The 20,086-nt window shown below is 35.7% G+C and overlaps 3 protein-coding genes and 1 pseudogene across 3 annotated transcripts; 2 read left to right on the top strand and 2 right to left on the bottom strand.

Annotated features, from left to right (window-relative positions):
* Positions 1-2,753: 2,753 nt before the first annotated feature.
* LOC122039930 lies at positions 2,754-3,676 on the top strand. Its single transcript, XM_042599343.1, has 2 exons — positions 2,754-3,202; positions 3,407-3,676. Exons 1-2 carry the CDS (start codon positions 2,806-2,808, stop codon positions 3,430-3,432), a joined length of 423 nt encoding a protein of 140 aa, XP_042455277.1. The 5' UTR covers positions 2,754-2,805; the 3' UTR covers positions 3,433-3,676.
* Positions 3,677-8,111: 4,435 nt separating this feature from the next.
* On the bottom strand, positions 8,112-9,832 carry LOC122039929 (plant cysteine oxidase 2-like). Its single transcript, XM_042599342.1, has 5 exons — positions 9,169-9,832; positions 8,967-9,091; positions 8,755-8,896; positions 8,471-8,668; positions 8,112-8,378 (listed from the first exon to the last, which is right to left on the bottom strand). Exons 1-5 carry the CDS (start codon positions 9,692-9,694, stop codon positions 8,281-8,283), a joined length of 1,089 nt encoding a protein of 362 aa, XP_042455276.1. The 5' UTR covers positions 9,695-9,832; the 3' UTR covers positions 8,112-8,280.
* Positions 9,833-10,134: 302 nt separating this feature from the next.
* LOC122044538 lies at positions 10,135-10,277 on the bottom strand (annotated as a pseudogene).
* A 1,558-nt stretch (positions 10,278-11,835) lies between these two features.
* On the top strand, positions 11,836-16,773 carry LOC122042045 (25.3 kDa vesicle transport protein-like). Its single transcript, XM_042601972.1, has 6 exons — positions 11,836-12,048; positions 13,344-13,538; positions 14,081-14,241; positions 14,331-14,477; positions 15,362-15,438; positions 16,334-16,773. The coding sequence occupies exons 2-6, from the start codon at positions 13,351-13,353 to the stop codon at positions 16,415-16,417; spliced, it is 657 nt and encodes a 218-aa protein (XP_042457906.1). The 5' UTR covers positions 11,836-12,048; positions 13,344-13,350; the 3' UTR covers positions 16,418-16,773.
* Positions 16,774-20,086: the final 3,313 nt, after the last annotated feature.

The raw sequence follows: 20,086 nt of genomic DNA, 5'->3' as shown, positions 1-20,086 counted from the left end.
ACTGATTATGCTAAAATGATGGATTTGTCCCTAAGATCATGATGTCGCGGTAGGATATCCAGATTGTCACCCAAGCACACGCTGTTCAAATTTCAACTACGATGAATTTGTAAAAAAATTTATTTCAAATGGGGGGCGTAATCAAATGATGCTGGACTTCTAGACTGATCGCCACGTGCGCTTCTCGATTTATCCTGATGATCAATGAAAAATTTTCATAGGACCAAATCGATCACCTAACTAATTGAAATTATATATATATATATATATATATATATATATATATATATATATATATATATATATATATATTAAAGACGGATTCTATGCTTTTACTATCAACCATCATAAATCTATTGTAATAAATTTAGAAATTGACTGCCAGCTACTGTCTAATAGTAGTCGCTGGGTGATTGCTGACAAAAGAGGGGCATAATGCGTTTCGATAAATATGAAAATTAGATACACACTTTAGATATTACGAAAATCTAACTGCGGGGTTCAGTAAATTATCGAAAAAAACATTAACAATCAATAGGGGCAAAGACTACGTCGAATCAATTCTATCTAAGAGTAGATAGTTTTGATTAAAATTTGACTATGTCCGATAAAAAAAAAATCTATATTTTTTTATAAAGTGAATCATTTTGATCAGAATGTGATCCAATTATTGAATTTCTATTTTAGTGTGGTTGATAAGATAAGAAACACGTCTTGATTATTATCCTTTGATTAAACAATTTGGTGCCCACTTAATGCAATGTCTTTTAGGTAATTAGGTTATCCCTCATGGTGGTATAGTAGTTGAGACATGAAATATTACTATATAAAATATTGGGGTCGAAATTTGACGTATTAAATATTTTCCTTATATGTTAATTACTATTCCAATAATCATCTATGATCTATTTTTTCTATATTGATCTTGGGATAGATTAGCGGGGGTCTTGGGGTTAACTGAGTCATCTTTTACCAAAATTTAGATAATTAAGTTACCCCGGATAGGCAATTGGTAGGAAACTTCTGTGGGACCGAATCGATTGTCCCAGATTCAACATTACCTAATCTGATTAATTATTTTTTATAGGTAATTAGGTGTTCTTATTGGATGTCTAATTTAAAAAATGTGATAGATTTACTATAATGAAACAAATATTAATTTTTGATTGATACATATTTTCAGGTAAAAAATCCCTCTCACCCTCTAGTTAATTTGATGATTAATTATAAGTTAATTTTATAATTTACTTTCTTTTATATAATTTGGGAACAAATTAATAGTCACTCATGATATACTTCCTTTGTATTAGCTTAAGAACGGATTGACGGCGACGCTGGGACGAGCGAATCACATACCTTTTGCTACATTAGTTAACACCATATCCATTCTATCCAAGTTATAGGTTTTTTTACCTTCACGCTCCGATATCTAGGTAGGTAAATGAACCACATCATGAGCAAATCTAGCGTTCAACTTAATAATAATTTATTTATGTTCATTCAATATACATAAAGGCAGTTAAATAAACAAACTTAAACTATTCGTTAATTAAAAAAATAAATTTAAATATATATTGTTCAATTCATTAACATTGATTTATATATAATTGTTCCTAAATAATATTTATAAATAAAATTTATGGATCATGATCATAAATAATATTCACGAATAAAATTTATAAACCATATTTATTAACAAAAATCAAAATGAATAAATAAATTTATATTATCAAACATAATAACTAATCCAATAAATTTAAAATTATAAACTTTTCAAATACTCATATAGAGCTCAATAACAATTAAAATAAATAAATCATAAGCAAATCAAGTTTGAAATATTATTTTAGTTTAGATTTAGCTTCAAATAAAATATCACGAAGTTATTGACTTTACTTATTTACACCCCTACATATTTACATTTTGTTTAATGCAAATATTAAGTATAAAAAATAGTTATGTTCTGTTTGGAGGAGGTGAGGAAAGAGGAAGGAAGGAGAAATAAGGGAAAGTAAAACTTTGAATCTTATTTGGAAAGGAGTGAGGGAAGGGAAGGAATGGTAGAGAAGGGTGAACTTTAATTTTCCTTATCCATTGAAAGAGAGATTTTCTTATACCTTAAATTGGGGTGTAAGGAAGGGAAAGTAAAAAATAAAAGTTTTTTTTATTCTAATTTTATACATATTCTTAATAATTTAAGAAAATTTTCAATTTCTAACTTTGCTACGCCGCTACCATCCAATTCCCTAGCTTTCAACACAACTCGCTTACCACTGGATCGTTAGAGGAAGGGATCCAACTTGTCTTTTGATTAAATTGAAGGGAGAAATCATTTTTACCGTAAAAAATTTAAGAGGGAATTTATCATTTTTTTAATTTTGTCATCAAAATTTAATAAGTCTCAACAGAATAAAAATTCTCATTATTAGCGTTATCTTTCAATTTTTTTATTTGAGGTTTTCAAAATTATTATTTTTATTATTTCTCATTTAATTATTTGTTTTCGGTAATTTATTATTTTCATAATTATGTTATTGCTGTTATAAAATAATTAATTTTTTATTTAAAAAGGAACTAATTTAAATGGTAATATAAAAAATTAATCTTGTTATTAAAAAATATCTAATTTATATTTATAAAATAAATATTAATTGTTAAGTATTTGAAAAAAAAAAACTCATGCCCACTCACCCACGTGCACATGCCCTCCCCCACACCCCATTTTCCTTTTCCCTTTTCTTTTCCCCACCGATGCCTCAAAACCCTTCTCTTCTTCTCCTTTCCCTTCTCTAGCGGCGACGAACTATGGATTTCTCCCCCATTCTTCTTCTCCAAGCTTGCAACCCCCTTCTCTTCTGCTTTTCTCTTCTCCAACAATCACAAGCAACAAGTTTCTTCTTCCTTGCTGCTGTCCTGCTTCTCGGCAACATCGTCGGAGCTCCTCGGAGTGTGCCGGAGCTCGCCGGACCACTAGGAAAGGGGGGAAAACAAAGCCCTAGTTGCTCTCTCCTTTTCCCCTCCAACAGCAGCACCTTGCAACCTTTTGTCTTCTGCAACAGCAGCCCTAGCTGCTGTCCTTTTCTTGGCAGCACCGTCGGAGTTCGCCGGAGCTCGCCAGAGCTAGCTGAGGCGGCCAACGACGAAGGGAAAATAACCCTAGTTGATGTCCTCATTTCCAGCAGCCACACAAACTCCTTAGAAGGTATACTTTATGTTTTGGGTTAATTGATGTGTAGTTAGGAGGGTTATCTAGATTAGAACAGAAATTTCATTTAGAAATGCGAAGTGGTACGCGATACCGAGATCAAAAATAATGATCTAATGGCTTCGAGTCGTAAATCATGTTTAGATTTTTGTATCATGAGTTTATTATCATTTTAATTATTCGAGTTATTATATTTTGTAGACACGAGCTCGAGTGGAGCGCGGTGACCTGCCGACACCCGCAGATTTTGCTGTATATAAGGTGGATACATCTACTATTGTATATTTCCTTGTGCATGAATAAATATATAAATTGTATTATGTATATGTTGTATCATTGTTTTCAAAAATTGGAATTAAAATGATACTTAAATAGTGAAATGGGTATTAAATAATTAAATCATTGGAGGGTAAATAAGTGATATTATTTCTTGTTCATATGTCGGTTCATATTGGGATTGATATGGGAAGGGTTGTTTTTAAAATTAAAGAAATATTCTGAATTACTTTTCTATTGATACCTTATCTCTTTTGACTTGCTTGACCTTTTATACTTCATGCTTTTGATACTCTATATGTTGATCCTTGTAGTTTTTTTATCTGTGAACCCTATAATAATAAATTAACAGACCTGATACGAAAATATTACCTTGTGATCCTGTCCGAACCGCTGAATCGACGGACGCTGGGCACGTGGCGCTCTCCCCTATCTTCGGCCAGCTGCATCGACCTCCGACGAACCTGCACAGAAGTCGGGCCGGGGAGGGGTCCCCGGCGACGACCCTCCGACGCTCAAGTCAGGCAAGCAGACAGTAGATATGAGGCTCCAACATGCCAGAGAGAGTACCTCCGGCGAAGGGTGAGGACCCTTATATAGGGCTGTGAAGAGGCATGTGCACTCATACCGAGGTGCACACGTGTTATGTGTCATACCTTAGTATGGGCTTGTCAGATGGGCTTGCCTGACCCCTTACTGCTACAGTCTGAGCACGTCATTGATGGGACAGTGAGTCCATGCCTTAAGATCCTGCGTATCACCTGCTGTCAGAGGATGTTTCTGTCCTTGTCTCCATGCCTAGCGTCCGACCGGTCGGCGGTTTCCTCACGTCCGACCGGTCGGAGCTTCCTGATCCGCTCGGGAGCTTCCTGGTCGCGTGCTCGGGACTGTTCGCAGTGTTTCATTCTTTCGGCCGAGCGGGCCATCCGCTCGGCTCTACTATACTGTTCATCATAAGCGTCGGAACCCCGACTCCTCGCCGGGGTGTATCGCTTTCGACCTCCACGTGGTGTTGACTCTGCTGAATGGGGTCCCCCATTCTTACCGCCGGATCACTTGCCTCCCCTTCAAGTCTAGTCGAAGGAGGCAGTGAGTCCGACTGACTGGACTGTGTGTCCGAGCGGGCGGTCGTCGCCTTATCGATGCTGCTGACATCCCGTGAGCCGTTCGACCCTCATGCCAAATTTAGCCGCTCGATATTTATAGCCGGTCGGCGCGACTCTCGATGTTTAACGACGGTGCTCGTCGGTCTTCCGCTCGGGTATTTATAGACGCCGGCTCGTCTCTCGATGTTTAACGTCGGTGCTCGACGGCGCGGTTATTTATAGCCGGTCGGCGCGGCTCTCGATGTTTAACGACGGTGCTCGTCGATCTTCCGCTCGGGTATTTATAGACGCCGGCTCGTCTCTCGATGTTTAACGTCGGTGCTCGACGGCGCGGTTATTTATAGCCGGTCGGCGCGGCTCTCGATTTTTAACGACGGTGCTCGTCGGTCTTCAAGTGAGACTATATACCCGGCCGAACGGCTTGGGCCTTCACATCGAGCGCTGGGCTCGAATACCATATACCCGGCCGAACGGCTCGGGCCTTCACATCGAGCGCTGGGCTCGGATACCATATACCCGGCCGAACGGCTCGGGCCATATACCCGGCCGAACGGCTCGGGCCTTCACATCGAGCGCTGGGCTCGGATACCATATACCCGGCCGAACGGCTCGGGCCTTCACATCGAGCTCTTGGCTCGGTTTATACACTCCCGGCCGAGCGGCACGGGAGTTCTTACTTAAACTACCAATCTGAGCAACAGGTAATTGAAAGAACTGACCTATCGATCGGCACGACTATGACCCAATTTCTCAACTCCCGAATACCCGGGGAGTGAGGAGCATACGTTATACTTGTCGAAACTTATTGGCCAGTTGCCTCGCCTGATGAAGACCCCTTTGTCGGACCGATATCGGGGCAGGAGTTGCTCCCACCTGAGGGCCGATTGGACCCTTATTTTACTCCCATTTCTAATGTTTCTCCGGTCAGTCCTCCTGGGTCGCTCGGATATCCGCTCAGCTTGAGCCTTTTGTCTCTGTTGCTCCACGAGCTTAGCTGCTCTTGCCCCCATTAGAGCGTCGAGTTTCTCTCGGAGGGGTAACATATTTCATCACCCATCTACCAAGGGCTCTTATTATGGAGGGAGCTTTCAACATCGGAGAAATAAAGTGAAGTGGCGCTCTCCCTATCTTCGCCAACTTGACAATCTCTTCAAGTGGTCGGAGAGGGTCCCGATGAGCTACGCTCAAGTCAGGCAAGCAGACAGCAGATATGAGGCTCCAACATGCCAGAGAGTACCTCCGGCGAAGGGTGAGGACCCTTATATAGGGCTGTGAAGAGGCATGTGCACTCATACCGAGGTGCACACGTGTTATGTGTCATACCTTAGTATGGGCTTGTCAGATGGGCTTGCCTGACCCCTTACTGCTACAGTCTGAGCACGTCATTGATGGGACAGTGAGTCCATGTCTTAAGATCCTGCGTATCACCTGCTGTCAGAGGATGTTTCTGTCCTTGTCTCCATGCCTAGCGTCCGACCGGTCGGCGGTTTCCTCACGTCCGACCGGTCGGAGCTTCCTGATCCGCTCGGGAGCTTCCTGGTCGCGTGCTCGGGACTGTTCGCAGTGTTTCATTCTTTCGGCCGAGCGGGCCATCCGCTCGGCTCTACTATACTGTTCATCATAAGCGTCGGAACCCCAACTCCTCGCCGGGGTGTATCGCTTTCGACCTCCACGTGGTGTTGACTCTGCTGAATGGGGTCCCCCATTCTTACCGCCGGATCACCTTGATTGACTATTAAATATGAAAAGAGAATAATCATAATAAATGGATGAATATAATCATAAAGTGAAATAATAAAGATAGTAAATGAATAATTAAAAAGTGAAGACTATGAGCCTAGCTTTATACCAGAGCTCTATATTAGAGTACTGGACCACCCACATGTTATTGTGGTAGCGCGGCGGCCGCGGTCCAGAGTACCTGACCGTACACCCGAGGCGTGTTGGCATGATGTAGCCATCGGTCAGTGTTTAGTATGTCTTCCACCGGTGAGGGTTGATAGCCCGTACATCAGATGACGTATGCGACAGTTTTATACTCTTAGGAGGCTTTTAGCTTATCCATATGATATTTCACTCTGATGATATTGACTCCAGTGATTCACTTTTTAGTTGATTTATCAGATTCAGACTATTGATATACATGTTGATCTTACCATGATAACTTATAATTGAGTGATTAAATAATAAGATTGAAGAATTGATTTTATTAATGATGATAAGTGATGATAAGGTGAAGATCCTAAACTCTAATCTAAAAATTTTACCTGATTATAGATAATGAGAATATGATTATACATATATATGTATAAATGTAGAACTTTAAGAATAATCCTAAAGTTGTAACAAAAGAGGGTGATTTATTCTACTTCCTTGACTTCTTCAATAAAATTAAATTCATGCACATCTTTCTTGAGTATCCACTTAGCCATTTGGCTAACTTTCTACATTCTTTGGTCTCCAGTTTTGCAGACATAGGGATCCTTTTGATATTATAGTTGATTTTGGACTTTCATAGAGTTGCTCAGAGATCTCGACGTGCTGATTTTTCTGGTTTGTTTTACTTTGTTTCGCTGTATTTACATTTTGAAATTTTGTTACAGATGTCATTTATCTGCATAGTAATTGTAGTCTATGAAAACTATGACATATATATATAGTTGATACATTTCGTGATTATGTTGTTTCTATTTTATGTATGTTCCAGCCGTGTGGGCTGATGAATATGTTGTTTATGTTTATATATTGTGATGTATATATGTATGCTTCATATTGTCACCGATACAGAGGAGATGTTGCCGGATTTTTATCTGCCAGGGACTCCTCTGGGGGCGTGACATTAATATTATAAAAAATATCTAATTTAAAACTAAGGATATCTTTATAACTTTATCTATTTAATCTTTATTCCCTTTCCTTTTCTCTCAAATGAAAATAACATTTGGCTGAGTTTATAAGCTCTCTAACACAGCTTATAAGCTATTTTGGAGCTTATATGCTCTTCAAATTTGTTTGGTAATTTTTTTTTCAAACAGCTTATAAGCTGTCAAAAGAAGTTGTTTTGGAGCTTATAAGCCGTTTTTAAAAAAATATGAAAGACCCTATTTTTTTTAAAAAATATCTTATTTTAATAATTTTTTCTCTAAAATATCCTTATATAATTTCATAAATCCTCATCTTATCCTCCATAAATTTTTATAAGTCTAATTTTTTTTTATCTCCGCCGACTTCTCTTCCAACGCTGTGTCATATTCTCCGTCAACGCCTCTTTCCAATTTTCTCTCCCCGGTACAGAAATTTGCTCAAAACCCTCTATTAATAAAAATATCAAAATCCTCTATTAATAATATTATATCCTTTTTGATAATTTTATTAATAAAAAGATATTATAATACCAAACACATCAATACCTTTAAGTTGATTGTAATAAGTTGACCCAAACACTTTAACAACTTATTTTTAAAATAAAACCTAACTTGTAAATACTAAAACAACTTATAAACTGTACGAGTTTATAAACTGTTTTTAATAAATTTAACCAAACACCCTCTAACATACTTTATATTAATAAATCTTTCTTTCCTTCTTAAGAAAGAGAAGTTAAATACTTTACTTCGTCCCTTTCCCCCTTCTCTTAATAAACTTTTCCTAATGAAAAAACAGAAAATTGCATGGCTTTGCTGCTCTAAGCTGTCATTGGCCATCAATGACATGGGGACCTAAATATTCTACGCCATCCATCTTCAAATCCTTGGAAATGTCCACTTCTTCCAGCCATCCAACACGAGAATCTGCAAATTGTTCGAAGAACTGACAAGTCAACGCTTGCAAGATCATCGACACAGTTGCACGAGCTAATTTAATCTTTTACAAGAAACTTTACTGTTTGAATAATAATCCCTGTAGTACGTAATATCTCGCCCGTCTTCTTTAGTGTAAGGAGGCCCTAAAACATCAAGCACGACGCACGGAGTGATCGCTGTGAATGCGTGAATGTTTCCCCCAGTTGCTGGATAAAGAACAGACGCCTTGCAAGGAGCAGTGAAATCAGAGTCCACAATCAACTCAGCTGGTCTCATATCTGCAAATATAAATTAACAAATATATAAAAGGCATAAATGCAGATCAAATTCGGTGACCTAGCTAGCTAAAAGAGAGCTTAATTACATCTATCAGAGGATGTAACAGGATCGAGCCAGTCGTAGGACTTTATGTGCATTGTTCCCAGGAGAAGTTTACTGAAGACAGTCATTCCAGGGTGGTCGTGGAGAGGTATAACTGCTGCTCGAGGTAAGAAGAATACACATATCTGCAATTGCAAAGGAGACAAATTAATCATCTCTACTCGTGTTACAGCGGCTTTATCTCAGTGGAGTTACCGAGAAGTTATCGCAGTTGTAAATGGTGGCATATGCGATCCTCGAAGTTCTGTTGGAAATGTGATCGCCATCTCTGAAGAAGAGTATGTCCGTGCTTAGTCCGATATCTTCAGGTCCCATTTTGTCTGCAGATAGCGAATATAGAAATGTGAAAAATTCTGATGTGCGTCGATAGGAAGAGGATCGGAGGCATTGAACGAACCTAAAATAAGCCGTAGCTTTCGGACGTCGGCCGGCCCCGGCACTGTCCCGGGGCCCTTGAACACCGCCTTGCAGGCCAAGAAGAGGCGCTGGATGGCGCTGGAGGCCGACTGTACGCGCCTCCGGGTTCGCCGGCGGACGCACCCTTGCTTCCTCTTTGCCGTCGCCTGTCGCTTCACTCCCTCTTTCATCACGATCTTCCGGCGCCCGGCCCTTTGATTCCGGCTACCAAAATATCGCCTAGAACAGAAATCGGATCGGATGAGGATGAAGTGTTGGGTAGGGACATATAGAGGGCGGCGGAGCGAAAAACCAGGGGCCATCGGACAGCTTCGAAAGGAGAAAACCGGACTCCTCTGGCTCTGGTGGCGGCGACGGCGGACGGAAGGAAATATAAAAGGGCGAGTCAGAGGAATTACGACTCGGCACGAGTCAAATCTGCGGCGGCGCGAGGCGGTATGGATTCCTGTGATCCATTTGGCTATCGCCACCTGCATCGCACGGGCTGCCACGTGGTATGCGATCATGCTACGCTACGGAGGAGAATGCGGATGAAGCTGGATCCGTTGCAGCGCTCCTGTTTGCACAGATCCGTGGTGATCCTCAGGCAGAGCGACGCGTGGAGAGAAATTTGGAATCGGGGGCCAATGCGGGATGTCGGAGCGAATCTGCGGGAACTCTGTCGGCGTGCACGTCACGTGGATGCAGCGGCCACGTCATGTACGCATTATTTTCGAAGTGGATTGAAAATAACAAATATGCCCACTGTTTATTTGAAATTAGACTATGTTATATATTTATTGATTTTCCAATTTAAATTCTAATATTTTTATAATTTTATACGATTGTACTTATTGAGGTGGGCCAATTGACACACCAAAATGATACGTGGCTCCACCCCTAGTTACGTGTATAATATAATACATTAACGCATACGGGCAACATACTTTATAAATTGGGTAAGGATGCGCGGTGTGCCAGATCTATACAATAATGCTATATTAGGATGACGCTAGAAAATTCAGCAGCAAGCTACTGTAACGGACTCCCATTTATAAAAAATTAATTTAATATCATACTTAATCTTAGACACAAAGTCGAGACAAATATACTTTATAATATCGCCGACCTAAGATATGTATAAAAGTTTTGTTGCTCGTTCCAATTATAAGATATAGGACTAAAGAAAACTCTAGATTTCTAATTTTTTAATGAGAAAAAATCTCAATAATATGTCGCAGCTAAGTCTCAAACTCTAGATCCCTGATTGATTCATGATAAAAGTTCTCAATAATATGCCGCAGCTGAGTCTCAAACTTTAGATACTGATTGACTAATGAGAATTTTTTTTAATAATATAGAGTCTTGAACTCTAGATATGCATTTGTAGAAATTACTAATAACCCTTGAAATTATTTTTGTATAAAAAGAAAAAAGATATTAACGTAATTTCATTTTGGACTTCACCAATATTAGTTAGTAAAGGAATAGATTTTTAATAAAATAGTAAGATATATAGTTTCCAAAATAACCAAATTAGGTACCATAGTTTTAAAGTTATCAAATCATGTACGCTTTATATTTTATCCTTGTCCTTAAATCAATTCAAGTGGAAAAAAAATCAGTCAATTAGATTGATTTCTTTATGTTCAAAAAATCCATCAACCGATTTTGGCAACAATTGATTGATGGACCTAGAGATCTTAGGATGACACAAAATCATATCTTATATGTTCGTTTAGTTCCCCTGATTATAAAAATACTATCAAACATCAATTTGACCTAATGTATTGAAGTCAATGATTTGTTCAACAAGAATTAGTTTTTTGAACATATTCACGTTTAAAAAATAATTGGATGTCTCAACATATTAGGTCAAAGTGATGTCGATATTATTTTTACAATTAGAAGAACTAGGCAAACACATAAGATTTTGTTTCGTGTCATTTCAAGGTCTCTAGGTCCATCAGTCGATTTTGATCATGAAATCAATTTCTATGTATTCGTCTAATTCTTATGATTATAAAAATATTATCAAATATCAATTTGATGTAATATAGTGAGAGAAATGATTTTTTTAAAACTATAGCCGAATGAACCTAAATTGATTTTATTTAGGTTCATTCGGCCAAAATAAGTTGATGGACCTAGAGAGCTTGGAATGAAGTAAAATCAGATTTTATGAGTTCTTTTAGTTCTTATGATTATATTCATGTCCTCAAATATCAGTTTGATACGATATATTGAAATCCTCAAATATCAGTTTGATACAATATATTGAAAGAATTAATTTTTTACACATAAATGTATCATAAAAAAATTTATGTTCAAAAAATTATTTCAATATTATAAAAAAAACTAGAAAAATATATAAAACATATTAGTTGATTTTAATCGAAACTACATGATAGATTTTTCAAACATACACAAAGAAATTAGTTTAACTGATTTTTTTTCGTCGAATTTATTTAGTATGAACATAAAATGAAAATTAGTATGCGATTTGATATATATATATATATATATATATATATATATATCAAAAACTTATCTGTTCGGTAAATTTTTTTCTTCTGAAAATAAATATAAAAAAATCGTAAAACTGCTTTATCTTATAAACGTGTATTTAGTAAATGGTGCATTACGTTAAATAGCAATGTCATTAATAAAGGTCGATTTCCTTCCCTTCTAAATTCCGCCCCTTTGCTCTGTTTCTTCGTCCCGTCTCCAGCGCCTGCGAGTCCGCGCCCTGCGTGGTCTGCCGGCGCGAACAGTCGACGAAGTGGGGCTACGCTTCGCTAGCCACACGGTGATCGTCGTCCTTCTACGAGCTTCTGTCACGCACAACCGCGCTATCGTCTGGTGCCGCCGTCTTTCCCTGGTATTCCTTCCAGTTGTAGATCTAGATCTTGTTATTTTTCTCCCACTGGTCCTTAATCAATTCGGCAGGGTGATCCCGATCTGTCGGATTGGATGTGATCGTTCGACTTTTTGAGACGAATCGTTATATTCGTCGACTCCTGGCCATTTCTAGCTTACTATCCTTCTATCTCAAGTGGATTGCTGGAGATATGAGGTTTTCGATGATCTTATGACAGTAGACTAACTTGGACTGATTTCTCTGGGGAAATTGGATCATCCTCTCTTATTTGGATGCAATTCAGCCTATCCGGATAGGAATTGTCCGATCCGGTGTTTTTTCGATGGTTAATGACTTGTGATTTGTAAATCGAGCCATATCATGAAGATTGTTGCGAAAATAAACTGTCCATGCCTACTTCGTTTCGATTTTGTTACGGTGACTGAATTTGTTGCAGGCGGATTCCTCAGAAATGCTCAAATTCATTTCAAAACGACTATGGCAGTGTCTCCTAGTCAAAAAGCTAAATTTCCACCTAAACTGAAAGCCCAAAGTAGGCATAATACTTGTTTGTTGAATATATAGAAGTAATGTAATTGCTTAACCATCCTTTTAAGTAAATAGCGGTTTAAGGTCTTAGTAAGCATAGGTAATAGCTCGAAATTCAACTTCAAACAAAAGCTTACTTTTCAGATTTGCAATGGAGCATTAAATAATTCGAGTGTTCTGGTTCACATTCTATGGAATGGCCATAAAATCCAGAATCTGCTCTTAATCCAACTCCGTATCAGACTTCTCCAATGCAATGTTGTAGGCATATCTATTCAGACAACTATGGTCTAACTAAAATGTCTAACTGTATTTGTTAGTTTTTCTTGCTTAAATTTGTATGGCTATATATGTATTTGATGTTTATGTCTATGTATCTTGTTGTTATTGATATTTTTTGGCTACTTAAGATATATAGCTCTAGTCATGTTGTTTATAAATCATTCAAGAGTTAAAAAAAATAGTTTGAAGAAGATTGATCTATTGAATTTTCCATGAAAGTCACTTGTGAAGTTGGTTATTGCAAGTCATAGTTGTCCAATAGAATTTAACTCGTCAATGTTCTTTGAGAAGTTAAAATGCGCTCTCTCATGCAGTTAATTAACTAGAGCAAAACTAATTTTTCTCTACTGTTTTATTTAATTCGAATTTCTCCATTTAATATTTTTCAAGTGCCCAGTTATAATTTTCATAATCCTGTCTCTCTTTGCTTGCCTGGTAGTTCTGAAGGTAGTTTTAAGTATACTTCTTTGGATCCTATTCTCCAGGATTAAGATGGTAAAGTTGACAATGATAGCACGTGTTACTGATGGCCTACCTTTAGCAGAAGGATTGGATGATGGTCGTGACCAGAAAGATGCTGATTTTTACAAGCAGCAAGCAAAGCTTTTATTTAAGAATCTCTCAAAAGGGCATTACGAGGCTTCTAGAATGTCAATTGAGACTGGCTCATACTTCTTCCAGTATCCTAATCTTTTGCATGGTTGGTTTTCTCAGTATTCTTCGTACCTAGCAAGTGGTCCAATACTTCTTATAATCTGGTTGAGCAGCTCATACATTATGAAAATACTCAGGGAGCATGATTAGCTATGATAGACTCTCATATGAACTGATAACTCTCTTGTTTACTAGCCTAATTTTCTTCACATGCCTTAGTTAGTTATAGATGGATGTTTCTTTTCCTAATAAAAAATATGTTCAAGGCAACAATCTGTACATTACTTCTTGTTGCAAGAAATATTTGTAGAATATCTAACCAACTCCACATTAATGCTTGTTGTAGATCTTGCCAACTAATACATGATTTTAAGCTAATTCTGTTCCTTGTCACTGCTGAAACCAACTCTTTACCACTCAGTATTTATGCATTTATTTTTCATTATAAAGCTCTTTGATCACGTCAGAGATGTTTGACATAATGAATTTGTTACTTGTAAGATATTCATGATTTCTAGATTCCAAATGTTCTACTTTCTACTGTTTTCTCCTTGACTCGGTCACTTAGCTACATTATTGAGGGCCGTGTTTGTTACCTAACAATGTGCGATCGTTCCTACCCCAAGAAGCTTGCTTACCAATACTTGGAAGACCTTAAGAATGAGTTTGAAAGAGTCAATGGAAATCAAATTGAAACAGCTGCAAGACCTTATGCTTTTATCAAATTTGGTACAATTTTCATCGAGAACAACAGTTTCTGTACTTTCCAGACAATTTTCAAACCCTGATGTTTTATTGCTCTGTTGGTGCTTTGTTAGATACTTTCATACAGAAGACTAAGAAACTTTATTTAGATACTCGTACCCAGCGAAATATTGCTAAGCTGAATGATGAACTGTATGAAGTCCACCAGATAATGACTCGCAACGTGCAGGAGGTTCTTGGTGTTGGTGAAAAGTTAGACCGTAAGTTCTAAACTTAACTATTGCATGTTATGTACTTCTTTGCAAGCATTGAAAGAATAAGAAATCGATATTGTAAGATGTTGAACCTTGCTAAAAGGGCATGTTCTGTGATTGAAGAATCAAAGTGCTAACTTATTTCTGAATTTTTAAAATGGTTGTTAATTTTCCAACTGAAATGGGCCAATGACATCTTGTCTTTTCAACTTGTTTTTCCAACCAACCTGAGATGAACTAATAATATCTCTATTTGTCTTTACACTACTTTTTTTTTTAATGTTTTCTTTTTCTCTTTCCCATGAACTAAAACAGGTGCTGCCCCATCCTTGTTAGTTTATTGGCTAATATGCCTAAACCATTCCTTTTCCTCACCTTTTGAGATTCAGGGATAAACTTCAGTCTTGCCAAAGGACAGAAGCTTCTGCCTTGTTGATTAAGCTTGAAGCATTTTTGGACCAGTAAACCAAAATTTCTCATTTTTCTGAACTTAAACTTTCTAATTAGCATGCATCTGAACTCTACTACATCTTTGCAATATGATGCTGGAAGTTATTGGATAATAAGTCTGTTTTTTTTTTTAAATGCAAGGGATAGAATAACCTAATCAAGAATAAAGAATACAAGACCATTCCAATGTTTTGATAATATGTTGTCATCAGAATTCAGAATCCTTGGCTTTGGCTCATAACAGGCATTTAATTGTCCATTAACTATTTGTCAATTGATAACAATAAAATCTTTTTGGCGTTCTGTTAATGTATATCTTTGCTTGCACTTCTTTGGTTGCCTGTATTGTTTTGAGCTTTGGAATATAAAGCAATATGTTTTCATGTTTTCTTAAGAAAAAAGATTTACTATTTATGTCCTAACTTATAGAATTGTTGCAGAGGTCAGTGAATTATCCAACCGGTTGACATCTGAGTCCCGAGTCTATGCTGATAAGGCAAAGGATCTAAATCGACAGGTAAGCATACAATAAGCCTATTTAAGTTGTTTTTCTTTTTATATGTTTATCTATGCAATTTGAATTTGAAGGTCTAGCTACAGACCTCAATTTTTTTGGGGGCAACAATAAGAATAAAATATTGTCGATCTGTTCCCTATAACAATCCTGATTGAGTAGATGGATTAATGATATTTTTGAAGGGCTTGAGAAGTAAAGGAAAAAAAAGAACCTTGCTTTGCATGAAATATGCCCTAGACAAATAAAGGTTATACTGTAGTTTTAGCAGCTCAGCATCGGATAAATTTTCATGTTTAAGGTGCAAGAATAATATAAGAGACCCAAATCCCCATCCCATGTATTAACTTTCTAATGAAGGAGCTACAACTATCCTCAACCATTAGTCTCATGGTGCATTTGGTTTGATTCATGAAATAGAATTGTTAAGGAATGAAATAATTATTCCCAGAACATACTGTCGACTAAAAATAAAAGAAGAATATTTATTATTATTTTGGTTTATAAAATGACAAATGTTTATGTTTGATTTGTAGTGATATTATAAGTGATACTGTAAGAGACAAGGAAGTCTTTGCAAATAAAATACTTGTACCCGACCCAATTGACTCATTCTTCCCAACCCGCTCACCTTCCCTATCCAAACAACCCATTCGGTTCATTTGGTTTGCTCTTTTATAAAACTAGATAGGTATAGAATGATAATAAATGTTCTTTGGAGAATAGTGAGAAGTAGTTTTCTTGAAATAAGTTAAAGATTAGAATTGGTATTTATGTTTTTTTTAATACCTATTTAATAGAAATTTATATGGAATGAAATAACTATTCATTGTAAATCCCTTCTCTCTCTGTTTTTTTTTTGTCATCCACTGAATTTGAGTCTTGCTCCTTGACTCAGGCTTTGATTAGAAAATGGGCTCCGGTCGCCATTGTGCTTGGAGTCGTCATGCTCCTCTTCTGGATTAGAAAGAAGATTTGGTGAAATCTGATAATAGATTCTCTCTTATTGTCTCTGCATTATGGGCCAATTTCGCTGTGTTGACCATTTTGATAGATGTTCAGAACTTCAGACAGACTGTAAGATGTAAAAAGGGGTGGAATTTCTCAGGCCATTCAAGAAAAATCAGGTGCACTCATTTTTACCAGTTGCCAGAATCTTTAAACTCAACATTTATAGAGGTTCATACTACAACAATGCTGAAAATTTTGCGACGAATCCAAATGGAATATTGGTTCATTTGTGTTGTTTTCTTTTGGATATTGTGCAGCGTCTTAATCTCCCATAAACAATGTAGAGCAATTTACTATAAAAACCTTTACAAGTGATATTTATTAAAATGTCTTTTTAATAAAAACCAAAAAACAAAACGCATCTAGATGTGTTTTCCCCCAGATGTTTAACTTTGAGTTTGTTAAAATTGGTTGATCAACCAATTACCAAAAAAATCTTAAATTATTAAAATGTTATTATTTTTCTCTTTATATATGGGTGACGTATTTAATTTAATTTATCTAAATTAATATATGGATTAATTAAATTTTTATATACTCAAGTGAGATTGTTAAGTCGATCGAGACATTTGTTTCTGCATATTCTTTTTCCTTAAGGGGCGTTTACAAATTAATGATCATACTTGTGGCGTTGACTTTACAGAAAGTCAAGTTAGCAAAACGTTGATCACTTTACCGAGTTCTTAAAGTTCGATCCAAAACCGTTCAGGTCAAAACCAATTTAATTCACTCAAACAACATCTTCAAAACATTCGAGTTTGGGCTTCATCACGTTATTTAATTGTCGCAAAGCAGCATTAAGAAAGAAAATAAAAATTATATATTTTTAAATCTAAATCTTCCTTTGTAAGCTATTTTATAAATCAACTTGTGAGAAGTTATCCTATGCGTACAACTCTTTTTATAAATGAAGTTGTATGATTGAAGGCAGATCTGTGGGCTATGAAGAAGACTGTTGAACCGCTAATTCGTCCTTTGTCGGCGAGATCTTTACAGTAAAGATTCATTTTCAACGTGTTAAATCTTCCACAAATCTGTGAGCAAATTCAGTATTGTTTGTCCAATACAAAAATGACAGTAGCAAACTGAAGCTTCTGATGTGCCTCGGCTTTTTCCGCTAGTGCCAAATCCAATCATTGGACCAACCACAGTGAATTCCAAATAAACTATTTCATTGCCTTTTTCTCCCATGTTTCAGCAGCAGAAGCAAAACCAGTGTGGCTTGTCTCACACTTTTCCTCCTAAAGGCCATGCCACTCCACTGTAGTGGGTCCTCTATCTCTTTTATTATTATTATTATTATTATTATTATTATTATTATTATTATTATTTTTTAAATTCTTTGACAGATCCACTCACTCCTAAACCAGTCAGATGATGGAGTTGTTCACTCGTGCACAAAGCACTGAACTGATGCAACAGTGTTTGTCTAATGTAACAACAACGACATCTTTCTATATGTAACTCAAAGAGACGGTGTGATAATTAAAATACGAAATATTATCATATAAAATCTTAAAGTCAGAACTTGGTACATCTGAGTATATCTTTTTCTATGTTTTGGCTACCCAAACTAATGGCTAGTAGTCACTCATAATTTACCTCCTCCGTGTTAGCCTAGGGATGGGTTGGTAAAGGCGCTGGGACGAGCGAATCATCTTTTTTATCATATATACGTAACTCAAAGGTGTAACTCAATTGTTTTCCCAAGTTATGATTTAGTGGTAATGGTAGGATATTCACATAGTCTTTTAAGTATTTATGATTTGATTTTTAGCTACGGTATACTGTAGGATTAGATGGTAAACTCGAAATGCTGGATTGTTCAGTCATTCATTATGAATTATGGGTACTTTTAAATTTTTCCTAATGATCAATAGTAAATTTTTCAGGTGTTGAATCGATTATTTTTAGGATTAATTATTTTGAGGAATTGGATATCTTGCACTAGCTTAAAAAAAAATTAACTCAAAAGTTGAATTTTATACCTTTCATTATGTTAAATAATTTAGATGAAGATTTGGTATTATTTAAGGATAATTTATTATTATTATTATTATTTTACAAATACAATAACTTTTTCATTATTAGATGATTCCTTAAGGCGTGTAGCGACAGTATGCCTTCTTAATTTTTCATACATCTAAGGATATATTCAATAATTAAACCTCTAAATGAATTTTTTAACCCCCGGTGTCACATTAAAAATAAAAAACCAACTATTTTTTCTATAATGAAAAAATCTCCTTATAAGTTTTTTACCCTACATTACAAACATATATCTCTTTGTCTTATAAATCACAAATCACAATGCAATACTATTTTATAATCAATTACAAGTTCCATCTTCAAGAGAAAAAACAAGTAGATTTGAGTTTTCAAAATCACTCTTGAACTACAAACCTCAAATCTCACCTCTATAATTGTTCAAATTTTTTTATTAAGGTTTTTTGATTTTACAAACCTCTCACAAGACTTACATTGGATATATTTTAAGAATCGAGTTTAAACTTTGACGAATTAATAGATAAAATTTTTTTAATGATCAATTACTTAAAAATCATTGGTTGATGGGTTATCCATTATAAAAACTTTTCAATTTATACGGTAGTCAATAGAAAATTTTCATAAAATCGAATTGATTATTCTAAAATATATATATATATATAAAAGAGATATTACATACATGTGCATACAGAACCATCCAAATCAGACTTAGGGCGCCTGGAATTGATCCAGGGGCTTGTTGGTGATATGGTCCAGGCGCTTGAAATGAATCAAGACGCCTAGACTCATTTAGTATTTTTTTATATTTTATTTTAGGATATATTATATGTATTTAAGGTTTAAAATTTTAGAATTTAGGAGTTGAGTTATAACGGGTCTGAGTCAATAAGATTTTCCCTCTAGGGTTCATACTTCCCTCTTAATTTATAGTGTTCCGGCTTAAAAATTTTAGATGTTTGGGTATATTATATATTTTAGGATTTAAAATTTAGGAGTTGAGTTATAATGAGTTTAAGTTAATAAGATTTTCCTCTAGGATTAAGGCTTCCCTCTTTAGTTATAGTGTTCAAGATAAATAATCTTATATGCTCACGAGGTATAATATATATGTATTTAAAATGTTTTAAAGATTTTTTTTATTTTTATTTTTTTTTTAAAAAAATAGAGTCAAGGTGCTTGGATTTAATCAGACACCTTGACATATATATATATATATATATATATATATATATGTAATTATCATGTCTTAAAAATTTTGTTTTTACTTCCTATATGTATTTTTTTTCTTTAACTTTATCATACAAATATTATTATCTAATTACTCCTCATATTTTGTAGATTAAAAAAAATATCTAAAAATGAGTATAATTTCTCAGTACATTAAATTATAATCAAGTATATTTTCTATTAAAATCACCTCTCATATTTATTTTAGAAATAAAAAAAATCTAAAGATGAGTATAATTCCGATTAAATTTAGCATTTTAAATTAGAATTGAATATATTTTCTATTAAATTAAGTACCACGTTTGTTCCGGTTTAATGTAATTCTTTTAAATTCAATACTATTCAAAGAAAATCTATTATATTTTCCATCTAAGTACTAATTAAAGAAAATCTAATATTTTTTCTA

Source organism: Zingiber officinale, chromosome 2A (genome assembly GCF_018446385.1).
Source record: "Zingiber officinale cultivar Zhangliang chromosome 2A, Zo_v1.1, whole genome shotgun sequence".
Lineage (NCBI taxonomy): Eukaryota > Viridiplantae > Streptophyta > Magnoliopsida > Zingiberales > Zingiberaceae > Zingiber > Zingiber officinale.
Note: the sequence above shows the minus strand (reverse complement) of the source record. Positions and strands in the feature narration are given on the sequence as shown.